Raw genomic sequence first — 25,167 nt, forward strand, 5'->3', positions numbered from 1 at the left:
ATGCTCCATATTCAGGAGCACACACTCATTCCTGCCTCTCACTTCTTAAGCCAAGGTGGTGGCAGTATGGCTCGAACGTGGCTGTGTGTCTGGACATTTGGTCCTCAGCTGGTGTTGCTTGGAAGATGGAACTGCTCCAGAGAAGTTGGTCCCTGGGAACTGGGCTTGGCTTTTACAGTCCCATCACACTTCCTGTGTGTTCTCTTCTTCCTGCTCTGCCAAGATGTGAGGCGGTGAGGGCCCCACCCAGCTGCACACTCTGTGTCCACAGAGCCTCCTGCTGCCAGGACTTCTGCTCCGTGATAGACTGTGTCCCCTCAGATTTAGGCCAAAACAGACCCATAAGTTGCTTCTTTTTGGGTATTTGGACACAGCAGAAAGAAAAAAAAAGGTGCAGTCCTGGGACTCTGCTTTTGAATTTACTTTCCTTTTTAATGAATTCTCGGGGGTAGTTAAGTGGAGAAAAATCATTAAAAATCAATCCAAGCTGTGACCTTCTGAGGAAGAGGGTGACATCATATGCCCTTTACTTTAGTGTGAAAATCAACTCTAGATGAGGCACCGTATTCAGTTCCTCTGAAAAAGTGAAATGGAAATTCAGAGACAACAGCAGAAAAAATGCCCAGACTCAAGCCTCGGACTGTTAATGACGTCTGCAAAAGTTAATCAAGTGGTTTGCATGCTTTTAAACATGTTACCTTAGGGAATGCAGGGCTTTGGCTTGCCAGGAAACAAGAAAAAGATGTGTACATTTTCCTCAAAAATGACATTTGGTAATATTCTTCATTTTATAGAATTATTATGGCATTCATAGGTGGCCAGAAGAAATAACACATTATAAATGATGCTTGATTTAGAAATGATTTTTCCATAAGTACTTGTGAGGCAGGAGAAAGAGAGATCAGGGATGAACCATGACCCTTGGGGTGGATCTGCTTTTTATTGCTGACCGGACAACCTTTTCTCAAAATTTCTGTTTTCAGTGACAATTAGACAACCCATAATGCTTATGTAAGTCTCAGAGTTACAGCATTTCCTTTTGGGACATGGAATAATTTAAGATCTTAATGAAAACTCTAGCTGTCGTCATACGTTAACATCTCAGATGGATCTCCCATTGTTCTAGCTACTACTATGCTATTTTGGTTTATCATTTCACACCAAATCTATCTCTTAATGTCAGACAACCCACATTTTCCCCCCTTTTATTCTTCAGTATGATTGAACCTAGGTCCGCAGACATGTTAGGCCAGTGTCTACCACTTAGCTACATCTTTAGCCCCTTATCATTTTTGAAAAAATCTTAATCCAATAGGAAATGGGTGAACTTTAAAATAAACCCTCCCACTGGGTGGTGGTAGCACATGCCTTTGATCCCAGTACCCAGGAGGCAGAGCCAGGCAGATCTCTGTGAGTTTGAGGTCAGCCTGCTCTCTACAGAGTGAGATCGAGGATAGGTACCAAAATAACATAGAGAAACCCTGTCTGGAAAAACCATAAATAAATAAATAAATAAATAAATAAATAAATAAATAAATAAATAAATAAATAAGATAGAACCTCCCAGTAGAATTGAACTCTCACCTGAAAGAAACAAAAATAGACCCCTCCTTCATATTAAACTTGTATGGATTCAGCATCCAAACCTTAAGAGCAAAAATGACAATGTGTTAGGGTATGTCTGGAGTTACAGAACCCCAAGAAAGTCAATAAAGCCACAAGGGAAATAAAGATAGGCATGGCTAACTACCTAAGTGAAAAATAATTACCTTGGTGGTATATCTCTTATGAACAGAATAAAAAGCTAACAGCATGAGAATGAAATATGGGTCACCCATGTGACACAAAATTTTCCCAATGAAGATTAAATATATATATGTATATAGCTCATTAGAAGAGTGGGCAGACCCACCGCAGCTGAGGCCTTCAGGTAAGGTTAGGTGGTGGCTGCTCAAGGAGGGAGACTCTGCCTCCTTTAAGGGTGGTAGTGTCTGTCCCACATCCATGAGTCTATGAGAAGAACAGAGTGGATGTGGTGGATTATTTTTTTAAAAAAGGAAGGATATGAAGGAGGGAGTGTAGCTTGAGTTTTCCTGCCTTGCCCACAGTCAGGACAAATCTCTGTCACTCGCCAGTCCCACAGCCGCTCAGACCCAACCAAGTAAACACAGAGACTTATATTGCTTACAAACTGTATGGCTGTGGCAGGCCTCTTGCTAACTGTTCTTATATCTTAAATTAATCCATTTCTGTAAATCTATACATTGCCATGTGGCTCGTGGCTTACCGGCATCTTCACATGCTGCTTGTCATGGCAGCGGCTGGCAGTGTCTCTCTCAGCCTTCTGCTTCCCAGAACTCTCCTCTCTCCTTGTCCCGCCTACACTTCCTGCCTGGCCACTGGCCAATCAGTGTTTTATTTATACAGAACGATATCCATAGCACTTCCCTTTTCTTTTTTTTTTTCAAAAAGGAAGGTTTTAACCTTAACATAGTAAAATTACATATAATTTGGGAATTTGGGTGTAGCTTCTCTTACTACTTCCTGCTAGAGGGGGGCGCTGTATCTTATGGGGACACAAAGAAAATTTTAGGATTATGGAGTAGTTCATGAGGTTGTATCGTCTGAGCCAGTTGCCTTGAATCTGATCGGGATGTTGGATTATCTGGGCCATGGTGTCATCGGAGACCTTTCAGCGGGTCTTGGCTGATCAAACCTGATGTATCTTAATCTGGAACAAATCCATAGCCTCTGGCTTTCTGTGGAAACAAAAGCAGAGCCTCTTTTCCAAAGCAACATATCCTTACATCCAAATTTTGAAGTCAAGGTACCTTTAAAATATACATTTTGGCATAACTCAACAGCTTTTGCAATCAAATGTTTTCCTTCAGTTACTAATATCAAAGAGAACATAATTCAGATTCTCTGTGTGATAGCCATCTTTACGTGGCTTATTTTTTATATTACCTTGAGCCTATTGCTTTAAACTGCAGCATTTGTAAGACTGAAAGGGCCCTGTGGCTGCTGGCTCCGCCCACTTCAGCTTCCCAACATGGCGGTGGTACGTTTTCCACCAGCTCTGGGAATCATCAACTCTCAGAAATAGTGGGTCTATGCTTCTATCAAAGCAGCGTGCAGCCCAGAAACCTCTTTTTTTGTTTTGTACTAGCAAAGGCTAAATCCACCACGAGCTTAATGTGCCACTTGCAGAGGCTTCATTCCTGCCATACTGCAGGTCAAACGCACACATCAGGAACCCGCCATAGTAGCTCAAACACGCAGACTACCACTAACTTGAAAGTGACAATTAGGAAGCTGTTTTTGCCTCCGTTTTAGAATCTTTTTTCTCAAGTTTTAGGTGGAAACTCTTGCCAACACGTTGGGCGCCATTTGTGGCTTGAGTTTTCCTGCCTGGCCCACAGTCAGGACAAATCTCTCTCACCTGCCAGTCCCACAGCCGCTCAGACCCGAACAAGTAAACACAGAGGCTTATATTGCTTACAAACTGTATGGCCATGGCAGGCTTCTTGCCAACTGTTCTTATATCTTAAATTAATCCATTTCTGTAAATTTATACCTTGCCATGTGGCTCATGGCTCACCAGCATCTTCACATGCTGCTTGTCATGGCAGCGGCTGGCAGTGTTTCTCTCAGCCTTCTGCTTCCCAGAACTCTCCTCTCTCCTTGTCCCGCCTACACTTCCTTCCTGGCCACTGGCCAATCAGTGTTCTATTTATACAGAACGATATCCACAGCAAGGGAGGGATGAATACAGAGTGGATCTAGGAATAGTTAGGGGGAGGGGCGGATATGGTTAAAATACATGTATGAAATTCTAAAAAAATTAATAAAATGTATTTCCAAAAGGAGTTGGGGGAGGGTTCAATATGATCAAAACACATTGTCTGAAATTCTCATAGTTAATAAAAATACTTTAAGACTATTAAAGGAAAAAGAAAAGCAGGCAGAGAAAGTCAAAGTGTGCAGAGTGACCTGGGAAGTCTGATTATTATAAAATAGTTTATGTATTTGCATTGGTGCAGATAACACAAATTTGAATAATAAGATAAAGTTCCATCCATTAAATTGCCAAAATTCAAAGCATGCAATACTGGTAACAGTGGGAGATGGTATTTGTTAAGCTGTCATTTTATCTCAAGAAGTTTATGTGGATTATCTCATTTAATACTCATGAAAAATGTTTAAGTAGATTTTTTTAGAATTAAGGAATGGATTAGACACCTGGCGGTAGGGTGAAGATCCAACCAACGCATTCTGATTTCTGGGGCTTGAACTCCGTCAACACACCCAGGGTTGATGGGGAAGCCAGAAGCTGGTCATGCTCACACATGGCCTTCAGAGAGAGTAATGAGGCAATAAATTTTTCCTCCTCTTTCCAAGCAGGGTCTCAGGCCTTGAAACCACTATGCAGCTCCATATGATTGACGGATCTTTCTGCCTTTTTATAAACATTAATGATTTATTTACTCTTATTTTATGTGCATTGGTGTTTTGCCTGCATGTATGTCTGTGTGAAGGTGTCAGATCCCCTGGAACTGGAGTTACAGACAGTTGTGATCTACCATGTGGGTGCTGGGATTGAATCCAGGAACAGCAGCCAGTGCTCTGAACCACTGAACCATCCCTCCAGCCCCCACTTCTTCCTTCTTTTGCCAAGTGATGAGATTACAATGTGTGCTACCATGTTCTGTTTATTAAAATAAAAAACCAACTCATTCCCTTTGGCCTGCTATCCCAGAAACCATAAACTGGCAACATTTTTTCATTCCTTGCCTCTTGGCAAAATTTATCTGTAAAACTACCTGGGCTCTGCAGTGTTTTCATTTGTTTGTTTACTACTTAGAAGAATAGTTTTTAGATTTATTTATTTATTTGCATATGAGTGTTTGATGGCACTGATGTATATGCACCACATGCATACTTGGTCCTTGTTGGGGTCAGAAAGCAGTATCAGGTCCCCTGGAACTAGAGTTACAGATGGCTGTGAGCTGTCACGTGGGTGCTGAGAACTGAACCCAGGCTTCTGCAAGAGTCCCAAGTGTACTTAACCACTGAGCCCTCTCTCTAGTTTTCTTGTTTTTCAACCTTATATTCTAGTTGGTTGTACATTTTACTTTTCTTAATAATACTGTGTTTTTCGCTTCTGTTAATTTATCATGCAGCCTAGGCTGTCTCAGAACTCAGTCCTCCCATCAGCCTCCTGAGTGCAGGAATTGTGGGTGTTCCTTCAAATCTTTTTCCTTGACCAGTTTCTAAGTGGGATATGTCAAAATTTCCTCTTAAAATGATGAGATTGTCTTTCGGTGTTTGTGGTTGTTTTAAAACACCAGGATGTAAGTGTGCATGTGTGTGTATACATGGAGAAGTAATATCTATTATATTCCTAAATGTATAGATATTATGTATATATGGATGCACACACAATGATAACTACAGCAGAGAATTTTGTTAGAACTCTGAAAAATAATACTTCTAAAAGTCCATTACCAGTTATTAGGCTTAATTCACTGTAGGGAACAGTATGCAGCCATCAAGAAGCATGAAGTCTCTCTCTATTAATCTAGTGGGAGAGCCATGCTGTGTGATGTGACTCGTGGCAGAGTTTGTTATTGTGACACTACTTTTATGAACAGAAGAAAATCCCTATTTGTGAAAACATCCGAGTTTGGGTTTGAACTGAGGTGGTTGACACTGTTCCTCTAGGGAAGTGGCTGGAGGCATTGAGAGGCGGCTGTGACTCTCTTTGCAGGAGCTGCTCTACTTTGGCTGTGGGTCTAGGAAGAAAGTGAGGCCAACAGGGAATTACTTAAAAGGCTCAAGTTGGGCAGTAACACAATTTGCATGTTTTTAGTTTTGCTGTGTGGTGAATAAAGAATTAGAAGAAAGCAAGAGAGAGTTGGTTCCTGGTGAGGAGGCTGCTGTGGTTGGCTTAGCTGGAGAGAGGATGGCTCCCAGGCAGTGGGTAACAGGAGGAGGAGGAATAAGTTCATCATTTGAAAGTGGTGTTCTCGAGGGGAACGACACCTAGGTTTAGTAAGTTGGGGTGTGGTGTCCGGAAGGCTCCAGCTATATCCTAGTTTCTGCCTTGGGCGACCGGAAGAAGCTAGTGGCAGACAGAGTGAGTACCGGAAGTAGCTTCAACATCTGGGGAGGTGGAAAGAGTGGAGCCTAAATACATATGATCACCGCCCCTTGACTCTAGGGAGGAGTACAGAAGGCCAAGAAATGAACTCTGGACACAGCCCTCCACCCCCTGCCCCTCGGGCCCTTGCCTCCCCCTCCACCCCCTCTCCCTCCCCTCTCCACCCCCCCTCCCTCCCCTCTCCCTCCTCCCTCCCCTCTCCCTCCCCTCTCCCTCCTCCCTCCCCTCTCCCTCCCCCTCCCTCCCCCCTCCATCCCCTCTCCCTCCCCCCTCCATCCCCTCTCCTTTCCCCCTCCATCCCCTCTCCCTCCCCCCTCCATCCCCTCTCCTTTCCCCCTCCATCCCCTCTCCCTCTCCCCTCCCTCCCCTCTCCCTCCCCCCTCCCTCCCCTCTCCCTCCCTCCTCCCTCCTCTCCCTCTCCCCTCCCTCCCCTCTCCCTCCCCCCTCCACCCCCTCTTTCCCCCTCCCTCCCTTCTCCCTCCCCCCTCCTCCCTCCCTCCCCCCTCCCCCCTCCACCCCCTCATCTTCCTCATGGGTCCTCTTGCAGCAGGGGTAATCAGAGCTGTGTCAGCCCAAGGGGAGAACTTAGTGATGACCAAGACAGACATCAATTAATACTTGATATATATCTTTTTATTATGCACAGATAAAAGAATTAAAACTGTGGTTATCAAAACTATACCTCTAAGCAAGGTCACAAAGACGCTGACTCACAGAACAAGAAAGGTTACCGTAGGGGTGTTCAAACTGGCCACAGGGATTTTCAGGGTACGCTCTTACCCTCATAGATGAAAAACAGTAACAATTTCAGGCTCATTCAGGAAAAACCAGAATAGAGGAGTATTGTATTTGGAAACTGATAATAGTCCTTCCTAGAAAAATATGTCAGTTTTATGAATGAACCCCCGAATAAAACAAACAGGGTTAAAAAAAAGTTTGCATACACGACTCACCCGACAAAATGTGCTCTGTTAACACAACCAGCAGTACACTCATCATTCAAACCATGAGGTAGTTACAGCACAAAAAGAAGGGCCCGCGCCTGCGCACCCCCACACACTCAGGCATGCCTGCCGAGAACACACACAGGAAATGGATTTACAATCTCATTATCAGACAAGCAAGAGACCATTTTGTGTTTAGGAAAAATACCTGCTACATGACCAGCTCAGGCAGGAAAAAAACTCCAACCTTTGAAAATGCAGCGTTAACAGCTGGCGAACACCACAACACAAAGAGCTACAGGGCGCTGCACAGAGTCACCTTGGACTCGAGCAGTCCAGCGTGGCCTCTGATCACCGTGGGGTTCCCCAGAAACACAAGACTTTGCAGGGGGGAACTGGGTTCAGCCAGTCTTAGCAAACTTGCAGAATAGTTACGAAGTTAAAGCTTGCACTTTGTATCAAATCTGTGAAGGGTGAAGCAGTCAGCAACACTGTAACCAGAGGCCGAGGAGGAGACCCCAGCTTACACTTCAGAAATACTTAATACATTCTCCAATACGGAATCGGGTTTCTTGAGCTGAGTAATACTTCTGATAATGACATCCAAGGAAATAAAAGGCGATTTTTTTCTTTTCTTTCTCCTAAAAATCTTTTCATTTGTAAGTTAATTTAAGATTATAAAATCATTGGCAATGTAGTATCTCTCTCAAAAATATACATTTAAATATATTACAAATTTAACTCCATCCATCTAGGAAATGAAATTTTTTAATACCTTCCCATAGCTAATTTTCTTTTTAACAAGATGGAAAAGTTTTTTTTTAAAGTAACTGATCAGAAGAATTCACAGTAACTGAAATTAAACATTTCATATGGAGTAACTTAAATTTCTTTAAAACATTTAAATATATCTTTATACAGATTTTTGTAGTAAAATATAGCTATAAGTGTTTTAAAGACTCTAGTCTTCTTTGAAGACATCTTTAAACATCTTTATACATAGAATATACTTAACAATTACATTCTGCTGAAGGTTAGGCAAAGCGCATTACTTTTAAACACAGGTAGCATAATCTAGGTCCTCCACAATGACAACTTCATGTTACAAAACAATGAACTAAAGAAAAGTAGTTCTCTAATCTCATACCATTTGCACTTATATGTGGAAATCTGAAATATTTTCAATGTATCAATGCATCAATCTGAAGCTGTCAGCCCTGAAGGAATCTGCTTTGGTTCAAATTATCCCAATTGGCTAAAAGCCATGCCATCCATCCATCCAGTTAGACTAAGGCTCAGTGACTGAGAGATTATCCATCTCCATTCATTTGCTGGGTTTCTACTGAAGTTTTCATTCACGACGCCCAGGCACAACTGCCTGACTTTCAAGGCAGTGGAGTTTGCTCGTATTTCAGGCGAGAATCTAGCTCATTCTAATTATGGAATCTTAAGTTTGGAGGAATTCTGGAAAAACAATATTATTTAATTTGCAGTGGGTCTGGCATGGAGAGTCCCCTCTGGGGTTCAGTTTTAGCAAAGAGCTGTCACTGAGCTCTGACTGTTAAGTGGCATCATACTACTCTGTTGATGGAAGTTCATCTGAAACCCTTTTTTTATGAGATACTTTAACGTTAGTGCCCTTCTCCTTTTCTCTGCATCCTTAGGGCAGAACTGGTGACATCATGATGACCCAAGGCAATCCCTAAGGATCTACCTCCTGGAAGGGTCTGGCTTTTATAAAAGGGTTCATCAGAAAGGTCCATGTGCTCAGAGTCCAGATAGTCTACCACACATAACTCATGTTCCGACTCTGGAAGCACAGAACATTTTTCAGGAGGGTGTAGTCATATCTCCAACGTGCAGATGCCACACACTTGTGTTTATATGCCCATATGAATGCACACAGCACCTTGCAAATTCCCTCACTTACCTACCAATGGATCCCACCCCCCTGAAGTTTAAACATTAGGACAAAATGTCAGAATCAGGCATAAACCTGTTGTTCTATACTTTGGCCATTTTCTGTTTTTGTATGCCTGTAAGAATAAACAAATTTGGCCTTAAGACACTTATGGAGTTGACATGTGTGTGCGTGTGCGGAGGAACAGGAATCAGCATTCATTTTGGCCCAAGAAAGGAATGTTGCCTTGACAAGTGGCAGGGTATAGCTCCTCCAAGGCTAGCAAGCTAAACAGGGGGCCATGTAGGGTGTGGCAGGTCAGAAGTGGGTACCCAGAGAGAGATGTAGATCGGATATGGAGGGTACATTTCTTCTATGTTACATCTTAGTTCAGCTAGAGGATCTTTGGCCATTTCTCCCTGGTTCTACCCTCTGTCTTCCTTTCATTATCCCCTTTACTCTGGGTAAAACTTATGACCCAAATGATGGATGTTTGGACACCTGGACAAAGCAGCATTTTAAAAAAAAAAACTAGCATGTTTCACATTGAAACCCTCATCCTGTGAGGGGCTGGAGGAAAAGGCCACCAGCTTAGCTTTTGTGTGTGACAGATGTCCAGGGGTCACATTTACATTGGCCGTGATGAGGGGTGGGTACAACAGGCTATCTGTACACTGAAATTCACTCTCTCTTTACAGGGAACCCAGATCAAGCCTTCCAAGTCTGGACACGCAGCACTGGCATCAGGCCCTGCCCTGGTGGTGGCGGTGGGCATCTGGCTCTGGCTAGGCCGTACTGCTGCTAGAGCATGGAGTACTCTGAGTGCTGCCGATGCTGTGGGCCGCACTGCTGTTTTCTGAGGCCGGTGGCGAGGTAGGGACTTGCTGCCTTCTTGCGGTCTCCCCTGCAGTTAATAAGGACATGTTACACACATGCATTCTGGAAAGGAATGCCCCCTCCCCCGCTTTCTTTGACATTTTACCTGGTGTGACATTTTAAATGGTGACATTTTCTTAACTATAGGCAAAAGCAGCTAGCTAACCCAGATTGGCTGGAGGGTCTTGCATTATACATTTTATTGTTTGTTCTTGCTTTTGTAAGTCAATAAGAGTGCTTTCTATCTGGCCAGTTATAGCTAGGATCTGTGGTGGCTGATGATAAATACTCTGGATTCTAGGGCCTACAACTCGGGGGTGAACCTTCTGAATACCAGGAAACCACATAGTCAAGCACAGCCGTCTACAACCATCTAACAAATTCATGACCAAGAACCACACGACTGAGTTATACAATTAGTCACAAAACGATATCATAATGGCTTACGTAGGTTTGTAACTGTGTACTGGTCAACCCCTTTTTGTGCCAGAGATGGAACCTAGGGCTGTGCACACACTAGGCATGAGCTCTCTCTCTCTCCCCAAGCCCTTTTCTTCAAGGCCTTGTTTAAAACTGGGCTAGTGTGGCTGAGAGTTTGCCCTGGCTACAGCACGAAAAGCTTTATGGACCCAGCATGAAACCTACCTGAGAAATAGGAGTGGGGAGTGCTATGGGAAAACCCTTTGGGGCAAGGCTGCCAACTAGCAGCCTCCTTCGCTCGGGCTTCTGTTGAGTTCAATGCGTCTATCTCCCAACACGTTAAGCATCCCACTTGTCATTACACACCCCACTGCATTACAGCTCAACCCATTCTTTGTGCCAAATGTGCAACGCTCTGGAGAGGGAGGAGAGCTCAGGTCACACACATGGTTTGCATTTAACTGTGTAAGAGGCCCTACAGTCTAGTCTCTTCAGTAAAACTGGCCTCACACCAAAAAAACAAAAGCAAAAAAAAAAAAAAAAAAACCTCTAGGTAGAGGAAAGTGATAGAGACTCTTAGCAACAAAACAAACATGCCAAACTTCTCAAACTTCTCGTTTGCAGTCTCCAACCCCCACCAATGAGAAGCCCCCAGCGGCCCAGTCTGTTTATGAGTTCTTTCCTGTCCTGCTGAAATACACATCTATCAGCCAGAGATAAGCAACCCTCCCTTCAACTTCCTTAAAACACAACACTGCAGCAGCTAGAGCAGGCTCTGACCCCGGAGCCAGCTTGGGAACTAGAGGCCTGTCCTTCCTTCCATTGCCTTCCTGGGGCCCCTCAAAAATCTCTGCCAAAAGAGCCGTTCTGCAAAATGCAGAACAGCTCATGCCCCGGGTCAGGTTTCAGTTTTTCCTGACACTTGTTTTATGAACCACAGCTCCATGGACCTTTGCATCCACCTCGGAGCACTTGAGGCTGTTGCATGTGCATTTGGTCCTTGCATTTCTTCTAATTAGTTTTTCTTCTGGGACTGGAGGGATGGAGAGAGGAAAGGGTCAGTACTCCCGAGCAGCAGGCAGACACTGTTTTAATGCTCTTCTTTCCTGGAGTATTTTGTATCTTCTCCAGCACTGCCCCTTCAAGTGTGTATGTAATCAAGGGTAGGAAGCTTGCTCCAAGAGTAGTATCATTTTGTTAAAAATTTACTTTTCCAAACTTGGAGATTATTTCTAGAAAATAATACAATCTTCTTTTCTTTCTCCTCCCCCTCCCTTCCCCTCCCTTTCCCCCTTCCGTGTTTTTCTTTTTCAGTGCTAGAGTCTGAACTCAGAGCCTTGTAAATGACAGGCACATGCTCTACCCCTGAGCTATAGTCCCATATATTTCCAGCCCTTAACTATTCTGATGTGTACACACACACACACACACACCCCTTTACAATTCACATATTGATCCAATCTCAGTTGGATCCTCATGTTACCCATTAGAAGGTTAAGGTGGGCATACAAACCCATCTATCAATCTATCTATCTATCTGTCTGTCTGTCCGTCCGCCATCTACCCATCCATCCATCCATCCATCCATCCATCCATCCATCCATCCATCCAGTGCTGGAGCTGAACCCAAGGCCTTGGACTTGGCTAAGTAATCACTCTACTACAGGGTTAAATCTCTAACCCTTGAACCTCCTAAAAAATCTTCCTATTTAAATCAAGGGTACACTGGTCTAAGAGGAGGTTCCTTGTCATCCCCTTGGGCTCTGCTGGCCTTGTGAGCTTGGTCTCTAGTAGCTGAAGCAGGACATCCTTGCTCATCTAGTGCCATGTTCACATTTATTTCTTCCAGAACAGGACAAATGTTTGATGATTCATGTTCAGGAAAAATGTCACTGTGTCCTGCCCAGGAGGTTCAAATATCTGCTTCCTGGTATCTGTTTGCCAAATATAATTTGTTGCTGGGTTAGTTTATTTTAATCAGTGCCCATTAAACAGAGATCTTGTAACTTATAGAGTCTTGGAAACTCTTGTCTTGGTAATGCAAAAATGCTTCCCAAAGTAAAACCCCAGAGAGAGAATAAAAGGACCCTATACTCAAGAGTGTAGGGTCTGCCCCGAGGTGAGAGAGACACACTAACCTGATACTCGGATCACTTCAGTTCAAGGCACTGTTCATCAGAGAGAATCTGTCAGGGAACCCCTCCCCAGATCCTGGAGCAGGTGGCTATCTGGATTAGAGGAATCTGTGAGCTCTGGCATTGAGTGACAGACCCTTCTCAATGTATAAGGTATAGTGCGATCAAGGAAGATATGCAAGGTCAACCTCTGGTGTGCACACACACACATACACACACTCACACTGTCTCTCTCACACACACTCTCACTCTCTCACACACACATACACTCACGCACATCCTCTCTCTCTCTCTCTCTCTCTCTCTCTCTCTCTCTCTCTCTCTCTTTCTCTCTCTCTCTCTCTCCCTCCCTCTCACACACACACACACACTCACACATACTCATGCATGCCAGCACCGTTTCCAAGGAGTCCTTTGGCTTCCTGCTTCCCACCACAGTGTCACAAGTATCCTGTTTTTCTAGAGCATCCTTTGGGTGACAGGTCCGACCAGGCATCATGTGGAGGAGGTAGGCTGGGAGGACCCTTCCGGCTGAGCAGAGTAGGCTCAGTGAAATGTTCTAGGATGGCTTGCTCCTCACACAGCAAACAGCCATCAGAACCTATGTGTTCAGTCTTTGTGCTTCTAAGATCTCAAACCACATGGGGGTGGGAAGAGAGAGTCAGCAGGAGGGGCCTTTGGAGCCTGGAGCACTCTAGACCAGGGGTGGGGGTGGGGTGGATGGAGATGAGAGAAGCAAGGACTAATCCCGCTGCCTCACATCCTAGCCTGGGCCTGGGCCTGGGTGACGCCGAGGATCTTTTTAGAAAGAGGAAAACAAAAGGACAATGGCTTTTATTTCTGTAGCTTGGCACATTATTGTTCAGATCTTCACAACTGGATTTTTTTTTAAGGCATGTGTATGTATGTGTGTCTATGTAACAATGCATGCATGCCCATGTGTGTTCAGGTGTGCACAGAGGCCAGAAGAAGAGGCTGGCTACCCTGGAGCTGGAGTTACAAACGGTAGTGAGCTGCCTGACGTGGCAAATTTGAGTTTCTTTTTCAAGACGGAGACTCTCCAGCCCCCACTCAGTGGATTCTTATCTCTAAGTCTTCTCTCACAGTTTCCAGGAAGACATGATGAGAGATGTGACTAACATTGGAGGAAAGGTAACAGGAATCTAGGTTACTGAGCCCAAAGAAGACTGTGCAGGTGTCCTGGGCACCATTCCAGGGAGCAGAATCAGCTGTTGAGGTGAGGATGTAAGGAAATGAGTTTAAATGTCAGGGGTGGGGACTTAGGTGAGACATAGAAGGAGGTCTCAGGTTATGAGGATTGGTTTGGCACAGACGGAAATTATGGGACCTCTTTCTTGAGAGATAGTTAAGCAGGGGGAAGATTTTCCTTCAAGCCCATGTGTCAGTTGCAATTTTTCAGCAATTGGTATTGTTTTTTTGTTTTGTTATTTTCATACACTAACTGCAAGTAGTCATGGGCCTCTAAGGAAGGCAAGCTAGGCTACCTTCCGTTTGAGAGCTTTCAGTCACTTCTTACCTTTCCTAGAACCTGATCCTTCCCATGATGGTGATGAGTGGGGGTGGGGGGAGGTAGGCGGGGGGGAGGGGGAGGTTAGTTGTTGCCATGAGTTCTGATGAAAAGAAATACTACTGCAAGGCGGGAGTTAAAGGTTTTCCAGATACCCTGCCTGTTGTTTCCTGTCTTTATTCCTAGCTGTGGCCAATCTGCTACCAGCTGCACTTCAGTTTTCTGCATCTTACATTAACTTGACTTTGTGATGAACGGAATGTGCTCCGAGTCTGGCAACAAGAGAAGTGGGAGAGGACGGGGAGCCTGGTGGAGGAAGACAGCCACCTTTCTGGATCTTCCTGCCTCTTCCTCTGTGATTACCCATTTATGCAGTGCTGGGGATTAGACCCCAGGCTTCCTGCTTGTTAGGCAAGCACTCTATCAAATGAGTTACATCCCCAGACCCCACCTATGTGCCTTTACAAGTCCTACATGCAGTTTATTGTTAACAAATCAGACTTAAAGCTCTCTAGTTTATTTTGCTGCCAGGCTTGTCACTGGAGCCTGGTAAATGCGGGGAGACGACTACTTCATGAGTTCCTGGAGGTGAGCCCTTAAACAAGAAACACAGATCAAAAGCCTCTCCAATGCCAAAGTCCATAAAATGTCAGCATTTCAGGCCACTCTAAGGTGTAAGCAGAAAACAGTCTATGAGCAGGAGCACTGTGTTTCACAGAGCAAACGAGAATGCAGAGGCTCTGGCCCAGGACTGCCTGCTCCAATCCCTCAAGCTTCCACTCAGCCATCTTCCACCAAATACACCATGTGTTCCAGGAACAGAAACCAAGTACACCCCCCAAAGCCCACTGCATCAGGAAAGAGCTTCAGTTAGGAGGCTCTCCGCAGATGTCCATGTTTTTAGAGGTCTGGAGTGTCAGTGAAGCCCCCCACCCCCACCCCACTACCATGAAAAGGAGGTCACCAAGCTAGATGAAGGCTTGATCACCGTGGGAGGCAAGTGAGCAAGTGAGCCCCAGGGTCAGAAAGATGGAGCTGGGTAGAGGAGAGTGTGTAATACACACGGGAAGAAGAAAGCAGACTGAAAATGTAGACCCCCACCAGCTGTCACATCAGTACTCTGGCTTATTTCCCCTGTGCACAGAAGAAGCTGACCAGTCATTTCCAAGGACTTCCTTTAAAAAACAGATTAATATACATACCAACAAACCCCACTATGGGCAAGACTTCACCAAGAGGCAGCTGGAGATCGTGCTTTGTAGGCACACCACACATAGATTGTACCCCTCCTTCAATCTCACCAGAATGACAGAAGAGAGAGGGGGCTCTTAAAAAACAGAATCCCAGAAACCAAGACCACAGCAATAATACACTAGGGGCTGCTGGGGAACTGGGGGACTCGGAGCGGACGAAAGAGCCCAAACCTTGGCCGTTAGTGGCAAAGGCTGAGAAACAGTCAATTCATGTCACAGCGGTTTCAAAAGTCCAGGCAATAGAGACATCAAACACCGAAGGAGCTGCTCAGGGCCGCACACAGTGGAGCAGGCTGAACTGCTGTACTGGAAGCCATATGGCTCCCCTGAGCTCCCTCTGTCCCTCTGCTCATCCTCATCCGGGGGGGAGGGTCATGCACCCTGTAGAGAGGGTGACGCTGAGGGTACTGGAAATGCCCAATCCCAGACACAGCTGAGAGCAAGGTGCCGCACCTGGAGGGACGAGCCGGAGGACATCTACTCGCTTTGAGCTCTGCGGACATCAGTGCTCAGCCTCATGGCTGCTGAAGCCGAATGGCCTTGGTCCTCTAGAGACAGCCTACATTTGTTTCCTCCAGAACACCACATGTATTTGATTGTCCACATTCAGGAAAAGTGTCAGTACTGTGCCCTGCCCAGGAAGTTTGAGTATTTCTTTTCCCGTGTTGCTATGTCAGCTCATTTTATTAATACCCATTTTTTTTTTTCAAAAAAAGGTTTGGAAACAGCAAGACCTATACTCTGCAGGTGGAAACAGGAAGGCCTGCTTCATGGAAAACCTGATGAGTTAGGAGGAAAGATGCAGGGAGGGGACACGGCCAGAACCTCCCTATTCTTAACTGCTCCCGTAGTTTTCAGATGGATGATGCAGGCATGAGGCAAGAGCAAGGAAACTCATAGTTCTTTAAAAATTTAAAGGTAGTGTATAAGTAACCGAAAGACAGAGATGAGGAAGCGCAGGGGACTATTTAAAGAGGTTCATCTTTCAAATAAAATGATTTATATAATGAGAGAAGACAGGAAACAGGGGCAGGGAAGGAGAGAGACAAGAAAGAATGAGTGAGTGATCCAGGTAAGGTGACACATGCCTGTCACCTTAGTACTCAAGAGTCTGACACAGGAGGATGGCAAATTTGAGGCCAGTGTGGGCCACACAGTGAGTTCAAGGCCAACCTACACTGAGATATCCTGCATCTCCCCCACCCAAAAGAAACAAGAAAGAGAAGAAAGGAGGGTGGAGAGGAGGAGGAGTGGAATGAAGGACAAGCATTCCTAGGCTGGGAGCCCAGTTCGTTCCCAGCACAAAGTGTGAAAACCATCTAAATCAAGGGACGTTATTATAAAGATGATGCCGGGATGGCGGATCACACAGGGGCAGAGTCAGAAATCTAAAGCTAAATGGTCTCAAACCCTCAGCAGCAATCTTTAGAGCTAGAAGAAAATGAGTGTTTTCAAAAGTCCAATGGGATTGATTATGATCTAATAGACTGTACCATGTTCTTCTATCAAGGGTTTCTATAAGGTGAGGATATTTCAGACTCACAACATAAAGCAAACATGTATTTCCCAGGTCCCCTTTAAGCCAAGGAGGAGGAAAGCTTGGAATAAATGGCATAAGACACTAAATAGGTCCAGCTGGCATAAAAATTGTTTTATTTTTAAGAGGGGTGGGGAAAAGGGAGCGTATGTGTGCGAGTGAGTTGCTGGGAACCAAACCCAGGTTCTCGGACGGGACAGCCAGCACTCCTAAGTGCTGAGCCATTTCCAGCTCTCTTCTGGTGGAGGAAGATGGGTGGCAGGCATGGATGTCTTCAGAGATCATAGCAGCTGGCAGTCAGTAGACAAACTGATAATAATGTCAGAAAACTAAACTAATGGGGGTGGGGTAGAGATGGGCAAGGAAATGCTACTGATCCTTGGAGAAACTAAAACACAGACAGGGAAAAGAAGAGAACTAGCATGATAAATGGCTAAATTGTGATTAGCATGTGGGTAGTCATAATCACAGAAACAGTGAGTCTTGATCTAACCAAGATTTCAGTGTGATTCTACTACAATGTAAAAAAGAAAACTGCTGTGGGGCGTCTTTCTGTATGCTGTGAATATGTGTTACTCTGATTGGTTGACAAATAAAGCTGTTTGGCCAATGGTGAGGCAGAATAAGGACATTCCAACTGGAGAGAGAGGAGGGGAAAGGAGAGGCGGAGGAGACACCAGCCTGCCGTCCAGGGAGCAGCATATAACGGCACACAGGTAAAGCCACAGAACATGTGGCGACATACAGATTAATAGAAATAGGCTTAGTTTAGTTATAAGAGTTAGCCAGCAGGAAGCTCGAGCCATCGACCATGGCCATACAGTTCATAATTAATATAAGCCTCTGTGTGTTTATTTGGGTCTGAGCGGCTGCAGGACCGGGCAGGACACAGGAAAACTTCCAGCTACAGGAAACAGATGCATAATTGGGGCATCCAGGTAAAGTAGAAATAAATCCTCATTTTCTGTAGTAGGATGCTGACAGAAAAGATCCAGTGGTCTACTTGTGTTATTTAGAGATGTTAGTTAATATCCCAAAGAATCAGACAAGAGTAAAAAAAAAAAGTTACTCCAGAGAAAGAAAAAGAGTGAGGGAGCGAGGGGTCTGGTCTTGCAGTAAGTCTGCAGAACTAATTCTGGTGCCACACTATACACGTACTATTTTGATGAGGCTAAAAACGTGTTCTACAAAACAAACACAAGAGCACTGGTCCTCTGGGAACCGACAGCCACAAACACACCTATGCCTTTGGGATGCGCCTCACCAGAGATGAGAAGTCTTGGACTAGAGCTATGCCTACCCCCAACCATCCTCTCCTCCCTCATGTCTAAACACAAGACAGAGTTTTAAAACGGGCTCCTCTAAACAGAATCAGTGGAACCCGAAAGAGGTATCTCACTCTGTCCAGAGTTGTTATATGACAGTGGGAACGCTCCCTTTTTAGACCAACAATGATTCCAGAAACATAAAGAGTCGCAATCCAAATCTGCGACTTGGTTTGTGCTGTGGAAAATCTGGAAAACATGAGCAGAGGGGAGCCATCCAAACGAAGGGTTGTTTTGGACACAGAGGTAGATGCAGCCTGAACCCCCAAATAGACCATATAAGGTCTGAGTTCCACAGTTGAGCTTACTGTGGAAATTAAAAAGAACTGAGTCAGTGTTTGGACGCCCATCGCGGCTTGCTGGCCACAGCATTCTGACCATCCCTGTTCACCTACACTTGCTGACCCACGTCAGAAATGTGCTGGGTTCTGAACCCAGCCCTCCTTGTGTTTGTAGAGCACTGAGATTAATTATGAGCTGTGCATCAAATGAACTGGGGGCCACAACTTCAACTGAAAAGAAATTTTGGAGTGGTATTGTAAGCAATGTCAACAGAGTTTAAGCCCAAAGGACAATGTCTGTAGGCCTTTTAGTTTTTGAGTTGGCATAAACATAAACTATTTTCTGGAAGGGCTTTGTGTTTGCCTTTAATCTATGTGCAAACTTTAATTTTGTATTAACAATACTTTAAGCTCCCCTCAGAGGCTTTTGTTTGGATGAAAGGGAGTCAGGAACAACCACCTCCAAGTTCCTTGAGGAGCAGGACACAATACAATCAAGCTTTGCTCTCTATTGGCTTGATGCTTGGTTGTGGACAGATCTGGAATTGCCAGAGGGATCTCAGTGGGGTGTGCTTCCACAGTGAGTACCATTTCCTAGCCCTATATTACACTCTTGGCTCCCTAGCCCGAGATGGACCATGTGGGTTTCAAGATCAGCTCTAAGACTGAAGCCAGTCAGTGGATGAGCAGACACATGGAAAACATCTGTGGTGACCAGTCCCACATAAAATCCTCAGGGCTACAGTCTTCTTGGAGTACTTCCAAGTTCATTCCCAGTAGACAACACAGGGTGCCAAGTGCCCTGGAACCTCCCCTGTGCAGGAGGTTGGAAAAAGTTGCAAAGAACTATTAGTTTGAGATCTAAACATGTCAGTATTGCTGTGATAATATTATTTACTCCAAAACTCTACTCTGCTAAAAGCTGTCCCTTTGGTTTTTTTTTTTTTTTTTTTTCCTCCTGAACTTTCACATGGAGGAAACTCTTCAAATGATTCACAGGCATTTATATAACGCTCAGAACCATCCCACTTAGGGCTTCGTCTTCTCTGACATGAAACACATTTCACTCAAAGGCTGTTGGTTGGGAACAACAAACAATGAGGACTCAAAGCTCCATCATTAAACACTCAGCTTTTGCCACGAGGCTGACTGTGGAGGGCTTGTTTTCCTTTGTGCCATAATCCAGAACACCTTCGTCAAGGGGGATGGGGTTGAAGTGAAAATGCTGGTGGACAGAGCCAGACCTTTTAACAACGGAAGGGCTCTGTCACATATCTTCTCACCAGCTTGATAGTTGCTTGTCTAGCAACTATCAGAAAACACAGGGGTGGGGGACATGGCTCAGGGGAGAAGCACCTGCTGCCCAGGGTGAGGACTGGGGTTTAGAACCCCAGAACACACGCAGAATCCAGGTAATCTTAGCACTTGGGAGGCAAAGACAGGATCACTGACTGGGGCAAGGTGGTTAGCTAGACCAGCAGCACTATTGGCAACTCTGAATTCACCAAAAGACCATGCCTCAATATGTAAAGTGAATGTTGGGCAAGCACCCAAAGTCAGCTCTCTCTCTCTCTCTCTCTCTCTCTCTCTCTCTCTCTCTCTCTCTCTCTCTCTCTCTCTCTCTCGCTCTCTCTCGCTCTCTCTCTCTCTCTCACTCTCTCTCTCACACACACACACACACACACACACACACACACACACACACACACACACACACACTCATAAGGACATTTACACACACATGCACATAAGAGAAGAAAATTTAAAGGTATGATGATGCCTGAGGCTCCCTGCAGTACGTCTCTTCCCTTCAAATTAGTCATCCTTCTGGTGAGGCTAGATGAATGACTCAAGCTGAGGAAAGGACTGTAGGACTCAGTGGGTCCCTGGAGAATGAGTGAGGTTCAAGTTTGCTGCAAAACCATCAATTTAGCATGGTTTACCCAGTTCCCAGCACACACTACAGGTATCCCAGAACAAACATGGCTTCAAAAGGCCTCACATCTATGCCGCCCCTTCCTGACCTGCAGGAAAGCTAAGGAAGAGCACTAGGAGAGAGCGGAGGGGCTCCTTCCACTGAGGGAGGGAACCCCTTGCCAGGCCTGTGTTCTGTATTGGCTTCTGAACAGGTTCAACCTTGGGGCTGGCTGAAGGTGGGGATAGAAGAGCATAGCTTTAGTTTTTTTGTTTCACTTTTTACGTTTTTCTAGTCATAAAAATTTATTTTGAAATTCTAAACTTTGTAAACTTAGGAGAAACTTGTTTATCAAAGATGGTATGAGTTAGAGACCAGGGGATGGTGGTTTAGAGTCACTGACGGGGACGTGGGTGGGTGTTCAATGGCCTGGCATCTGCGGAATAAGCAACTGGCTTCTCACATCCTGGGTAATTCTCGGTTTATTCCAAAGTCCTTTTCTTTGGAGGGATGTTTTCTAGTTAGTCCTACACAAACTTCCTTTAAATTCTATGACAACATAGCTTTATTAGAAGCTGAACATCACCAACACTGTAAATGAACTAATATAGGATAAACATCTCTTTTCTAAGCATCACTTAGGCCAAGTTATATTTTTAACTTGTTATTTCATCCATCCAACAAAATTGCTGAATGTCTGTTACGTGGCTGGTGCCCAGATATGCGCCAGCTGAGAGTAAGCAGTCACACTAACCTGTGTGGGAATAGATGTACCACAAGGCCCCCGTCAAGAGTGCTCCGATCACAAACGCCGCAAACGCAATGCCCATCACGGTTAGCGTGTCCAGACCAATGAAAATCTCTAAAAAGAGGGAAACAGAAACATATACTTTATGTAAGTCAGTTTTACACACTTCAATTTTATTCTTACTTTATGAGCATGGTCATAAAGCCTGGGTGCCGACTAGCTGTAAATTCAGACACTGTAATAAAGGTTACACTGAACTCTACATTTTGTTAATTGCAAATTTTCTGACAAAGGAAAAGATGGATCGTTTGGGCTTTTAAATATTCTGTTAGCGATTTATTCTGAGGAAACCCTTTTTTAATAAAAAAATTCAGTTTCATTTTACTTTATTTGTATGACTCTTTTGCTTGAGTGCATGCATATGCACCACAGGTGTGCCTGTGGGGTCTCCTATCCTAGAATGGGGGTTACAGATGGCTATGAGTCACTATGTAGGTGCTGGGAATTGAACCTGGGTCCTCTGCAAGAGCAACAAGTGCTGTGGGATGTTCTGTATGGCAAATGTGTTGCTCTGATTGGTTAGTAAATAAAACATTGATTGGCCAGTAGCAAGGCAAGAGGAAGTATAGGCGGGACAAGAAGGAGGAGAATTCTGGGAAGTAGAAGGCTGAGGGAGAGACACTGTCAGCCGCCGCCATGACAAGCAGCATGTGAAGATGCTGGTAAGCCACAAGTCATGTGGCAAGGTATAGATTTATAGAAATGGATTAATTTAAGATATAAGAACAGTTAGCAAGAAGCCTGCCACGGCCATACAGTTTGTAAGCAATATAAGTCTCTGTGGTGACTTGGTCGGGTCTGAGCGGCTGTGGGACTGTTGGGTGAGAGAGATTTGTCCTGACTGTGGGCCAGGCAGGAAGACTCTAGCTACAAACAAGTGCTCTTAATTATTGAAAAATCTCTCCAGTTCTCCAAAAAGTCATTTTTAAAAATAAGACTTATAAATTTTGTGATACTTTAAATCTGTGGTCTCATTGTCCTGGTCTGAGAACCTAGGTAACTTGCAAATTCACAGGTGCTTAAGAAGGTAAAGTAACGGACGTGGTGGGGCATGCCCTTAATCCCAGCACTGAGAGACAGGAGTAGACAGATCAACATGAGTTCAAGGCCAGCCTGGCCTACATAGTGAATTCCTGGCCAATTAAGGGGGAGTGGGGGTGAACTTCCATCATCAAAACCAGACTCATTGCTTCTCGCTCATTGAGTATTTCCAAACAACGAGGCTCACTCACTATAGACATCATAGCCTTAGCATCCTCTGCAGTGTTTTTGTGAACACTTACAGAATATGAAAGATGAAAGGGAGTGAGAAAAAAGAAAGAGAACAGAATGAATTATTCTTGTGCATCAGAACACTGTACTGGCTTCACGGTGAGCCTTCATCTTAGCCCCGAAGAACTGCCTCGTTTTAAACAACCTGCTGTTAGACACCTCTCCAACCCCCATCTTTCCACGAAGTTTTACAGTCGGCAAAACATATGAAAGAACTAATTGTTCCTCTGCTTGGCAGAGGTTTTTTATATTTGTAACTGATTTCAATTCACAGAAATCTGATATTTCCTTCCACTGAAGAAGAACCATCTTTGAGTTACGACAGTTTGTAAGGAAGTGTCTGGTAAAATAAAGATCTCTGTACATGTTCGGAAGCAACACTAACTGGTCATTCTAGAAATGGAATCCCTTTGCTTTGGAACTCACACGACACAAAAGATTCAGTTATATGCAAATGTGACCCCTCAAAGGACTCTGTTAAGCATCTCCTGATGGAAGGAAGTAAAGCCCCTAGCTCCTCCAGATATACGCCTACTGGTGTGTTCACTTACATTCTGGGAAAATGAGGGTGACTCCACCCACCACAGGTAAGAGGTAACACAAGATGAGTTATTACAACAGATGAGCAGTCCCGGGAAGGAACTAGAAACCAGGAAGAGCCTGGTAGAAGTTAGAATGACAGACCATCCCCTGCGCTTAATCTAGTCCACGGGACAGATGCAAAAGGCAGTGATCCTTCTTATGCCTACAAATGCAAAGATAGATTGATGATAAATTTTTTAGTAAAAAACATTCTGAAATTCCAAAGGTAGAGAAATGTCTTTTATGAAAATCAACCCAATGGGTATGAAAGAATGTCTATACACTAAAACAGAATGTCTGTTTCTGAGTTTGTGGTACTCCTGTTTCATAATCTTCTGGAAATAAACCACTTAGGACATTAGAGGGGCTTTCTATAAAAGTACTATAAAGAATGACTTGTATCCAGCACTCAGAGGTGGAGGCAGGTGGATCTCTGAGTTCGTGGCCAGCCTGATGAATATAGAGTGAGTTCCAGGACAGCCAAGGCTACATAGAGAAACCCTGTCTTGAAAAAAACAAAACAAAACAAATGAAAACCAACCAACAACAACAGAGAGAGAGAGAAAGAGAGAGAGAGAGAGAGAGAGAGAGAGAGAGAGAGAGAGAGAGGAAGAAGAAGAAGAAGAAGAAGAAGAAGAAGAAGAAGAAGAAGAAGAAGAAGAAGAAGAAGAAGAAGAAGAAGAAGGAAAAGAAAAGAATGCTGTGTATGTCTTGGGGTCAGCACTGGAAGCCAGCCCTGGGAGTCCCAGGGATGAAAACAATACATTATCCTCACACAGCATCTAAAAGAACTTTGGGTGGGCGGCTAGAAGCCAAGGGGGAACCCTGCTTCAGTGCCAATGATAACCATGGAAACTCACTTAAATATATACAAAATGACAGTGCCTACGAGACTCCCAACTCATTGCTCTGTACCAGTGGTACTGAATTGAATTCTCTCTTGCTTGCTCTCCTGGCTCTCCCCATCTTGAGTTCATGGTGCTGTTTCCTGTGCAGCACTTCTCTGAGCAGGGAATCATCCTTGGGAACTTGAAGCAAACACTCTCACAGCACAACAGGAAAAAGCATGAAAATAATTAACTTGATAATGTGAGGTTGTAGCTGTCACACTCAGGCTACACGTGTCAGTGTGCCAACAAATTAGGATTTTAATACGGCAAAGGCAGAGACCACAGAAAAAGAAAAGAGAATGAAGGAAGGGCAGAGGGAAGGAGCCCAGAGCTCTCCTTATCAGTTCAGTTTGGCAAGTCTTCCACAACCAACACATTCTTAGAAAAGCCCAGAGGCATTGTTTAGAAATAGTTGCACAAAGACTTACGTGGAGGAGGAGGAACTGGATTGGACTCCTTAGTGTTTGGAACATTTTCTGAAACAAAAGCACAATGCATTCCATTTACACAAGGGATCATCAGACTCTCATCAGGCCATTTTTCTATCTTTTAATAAATAACGTGTGTGTGTACGTGTGTGTGTGTGTGTGTGTGTGTGTGTGTGTGTCTATGTGTCTGTGTCTGTGTGTGTGTGCTACTAGAGGTCAGAAGAGGGTGTTGGATCTCCTGGAGCTGGAGTAGTTGTGAGCCACCTGCCTTGGGAGCTGAGAACTGAACTCTGGTCCTCTGGAAGAGCAGCTAGTACTCCTAACTGCTGAGCCATCTCTCCAGCCCCAAACTAATAAATAGTGTGTGAAACCATTGCCAACGTTCCTCTTAACACATCAAAAGCACATCTCAGAAACTTTAGGCATTGTATCTTGCTAGTGGCCAATTACAGAGGCTCTCCAATTTGAAGGAAAGCTGAAGGCAAGCTCCTCAGTGTAAGGACTTTGTATCTGACAGTGTGCATGTATTCATCTTTATAGTTACTTATACAAACACCATGCTTCTCCAGTATATTCACAACATTGTTCCCCCTTTTAAATACTTTTAAGATTCTATAGCTTTCAGTCGGCACAGTGGCACAAGTCTTTAATCCTAGCACTTAGAAGGCAGAGGCAGGTGGATCTCTGTGGGTTTGAGGCCAAGTCTGGTCTGGTCTACATAGTGACCAGGGTTTCAGGACAGCCAGAGCTACACAGTGAGACCCTGTCTTGGGGGGAAAATCTACGGCTTCGTAACATTGTTTCCTATCTCCTTAAGCATGGCATTTAGTTCTCCTCCACTCATCTACTTGCCAGGTTCTCCCTCTCGGCATCATGCTCCAAATGTTCTCTCCTGCACAATCCCCCAAAG

The 25,167-nt window shown here is 44.6% G+C and overlaps 1 protein-coding gene across 1 annotated transcript in view; it reads right to left on the minus strand.

Annotated features, from left to right (window-relative positions):
- Positions 1–6,774: 6,774 nt before the first annotated feature.
- Tgfbr3 (transforming growth factor beta receptor 3) overlaps positions 6,775–25,167 on the minus strand; it is a 186,426-nt gene continuing 168,033 nt past the window's right edge. The window contains exons 15-17 of the mRNA XM_052735668.1: positions 24,258–24,305; positions 21,032–21,139; positions 6,775–9,911 (exon numbers count right to left, since the gene is read on the minus strand). Of these exons, the coding sequence (XP_052591628.1) occupies positions 9,793–9,911; positions 21,032–21,139; positions 24,258–24,305 (275 nt within the window). The 3' untranslated portion in view covers positions 6,775–9,792. The remainder of the gene's footprint in view (positions 9,912–21,031; positions 21,140–24,257; positions 24,306–25,167) is intronic.

The sequence above is a fragment of the Peromyscus californicus genome, unplaced genomic scaffold (assembly GCF_007827085.1).
Source record: "Peromyscus californicus insignis strain IS unplaced genomic scaffold, ASM782708v3 Scaffold_13__1_contigs__length_99412109, whole genome shotgun sequence".
Taxonomy (NCBI): Eukaryota; Metazoa; Chordata; class Mammalia; order Rodentia; family Cricetidae; genus Peromyscus; species Peromyscus californicus.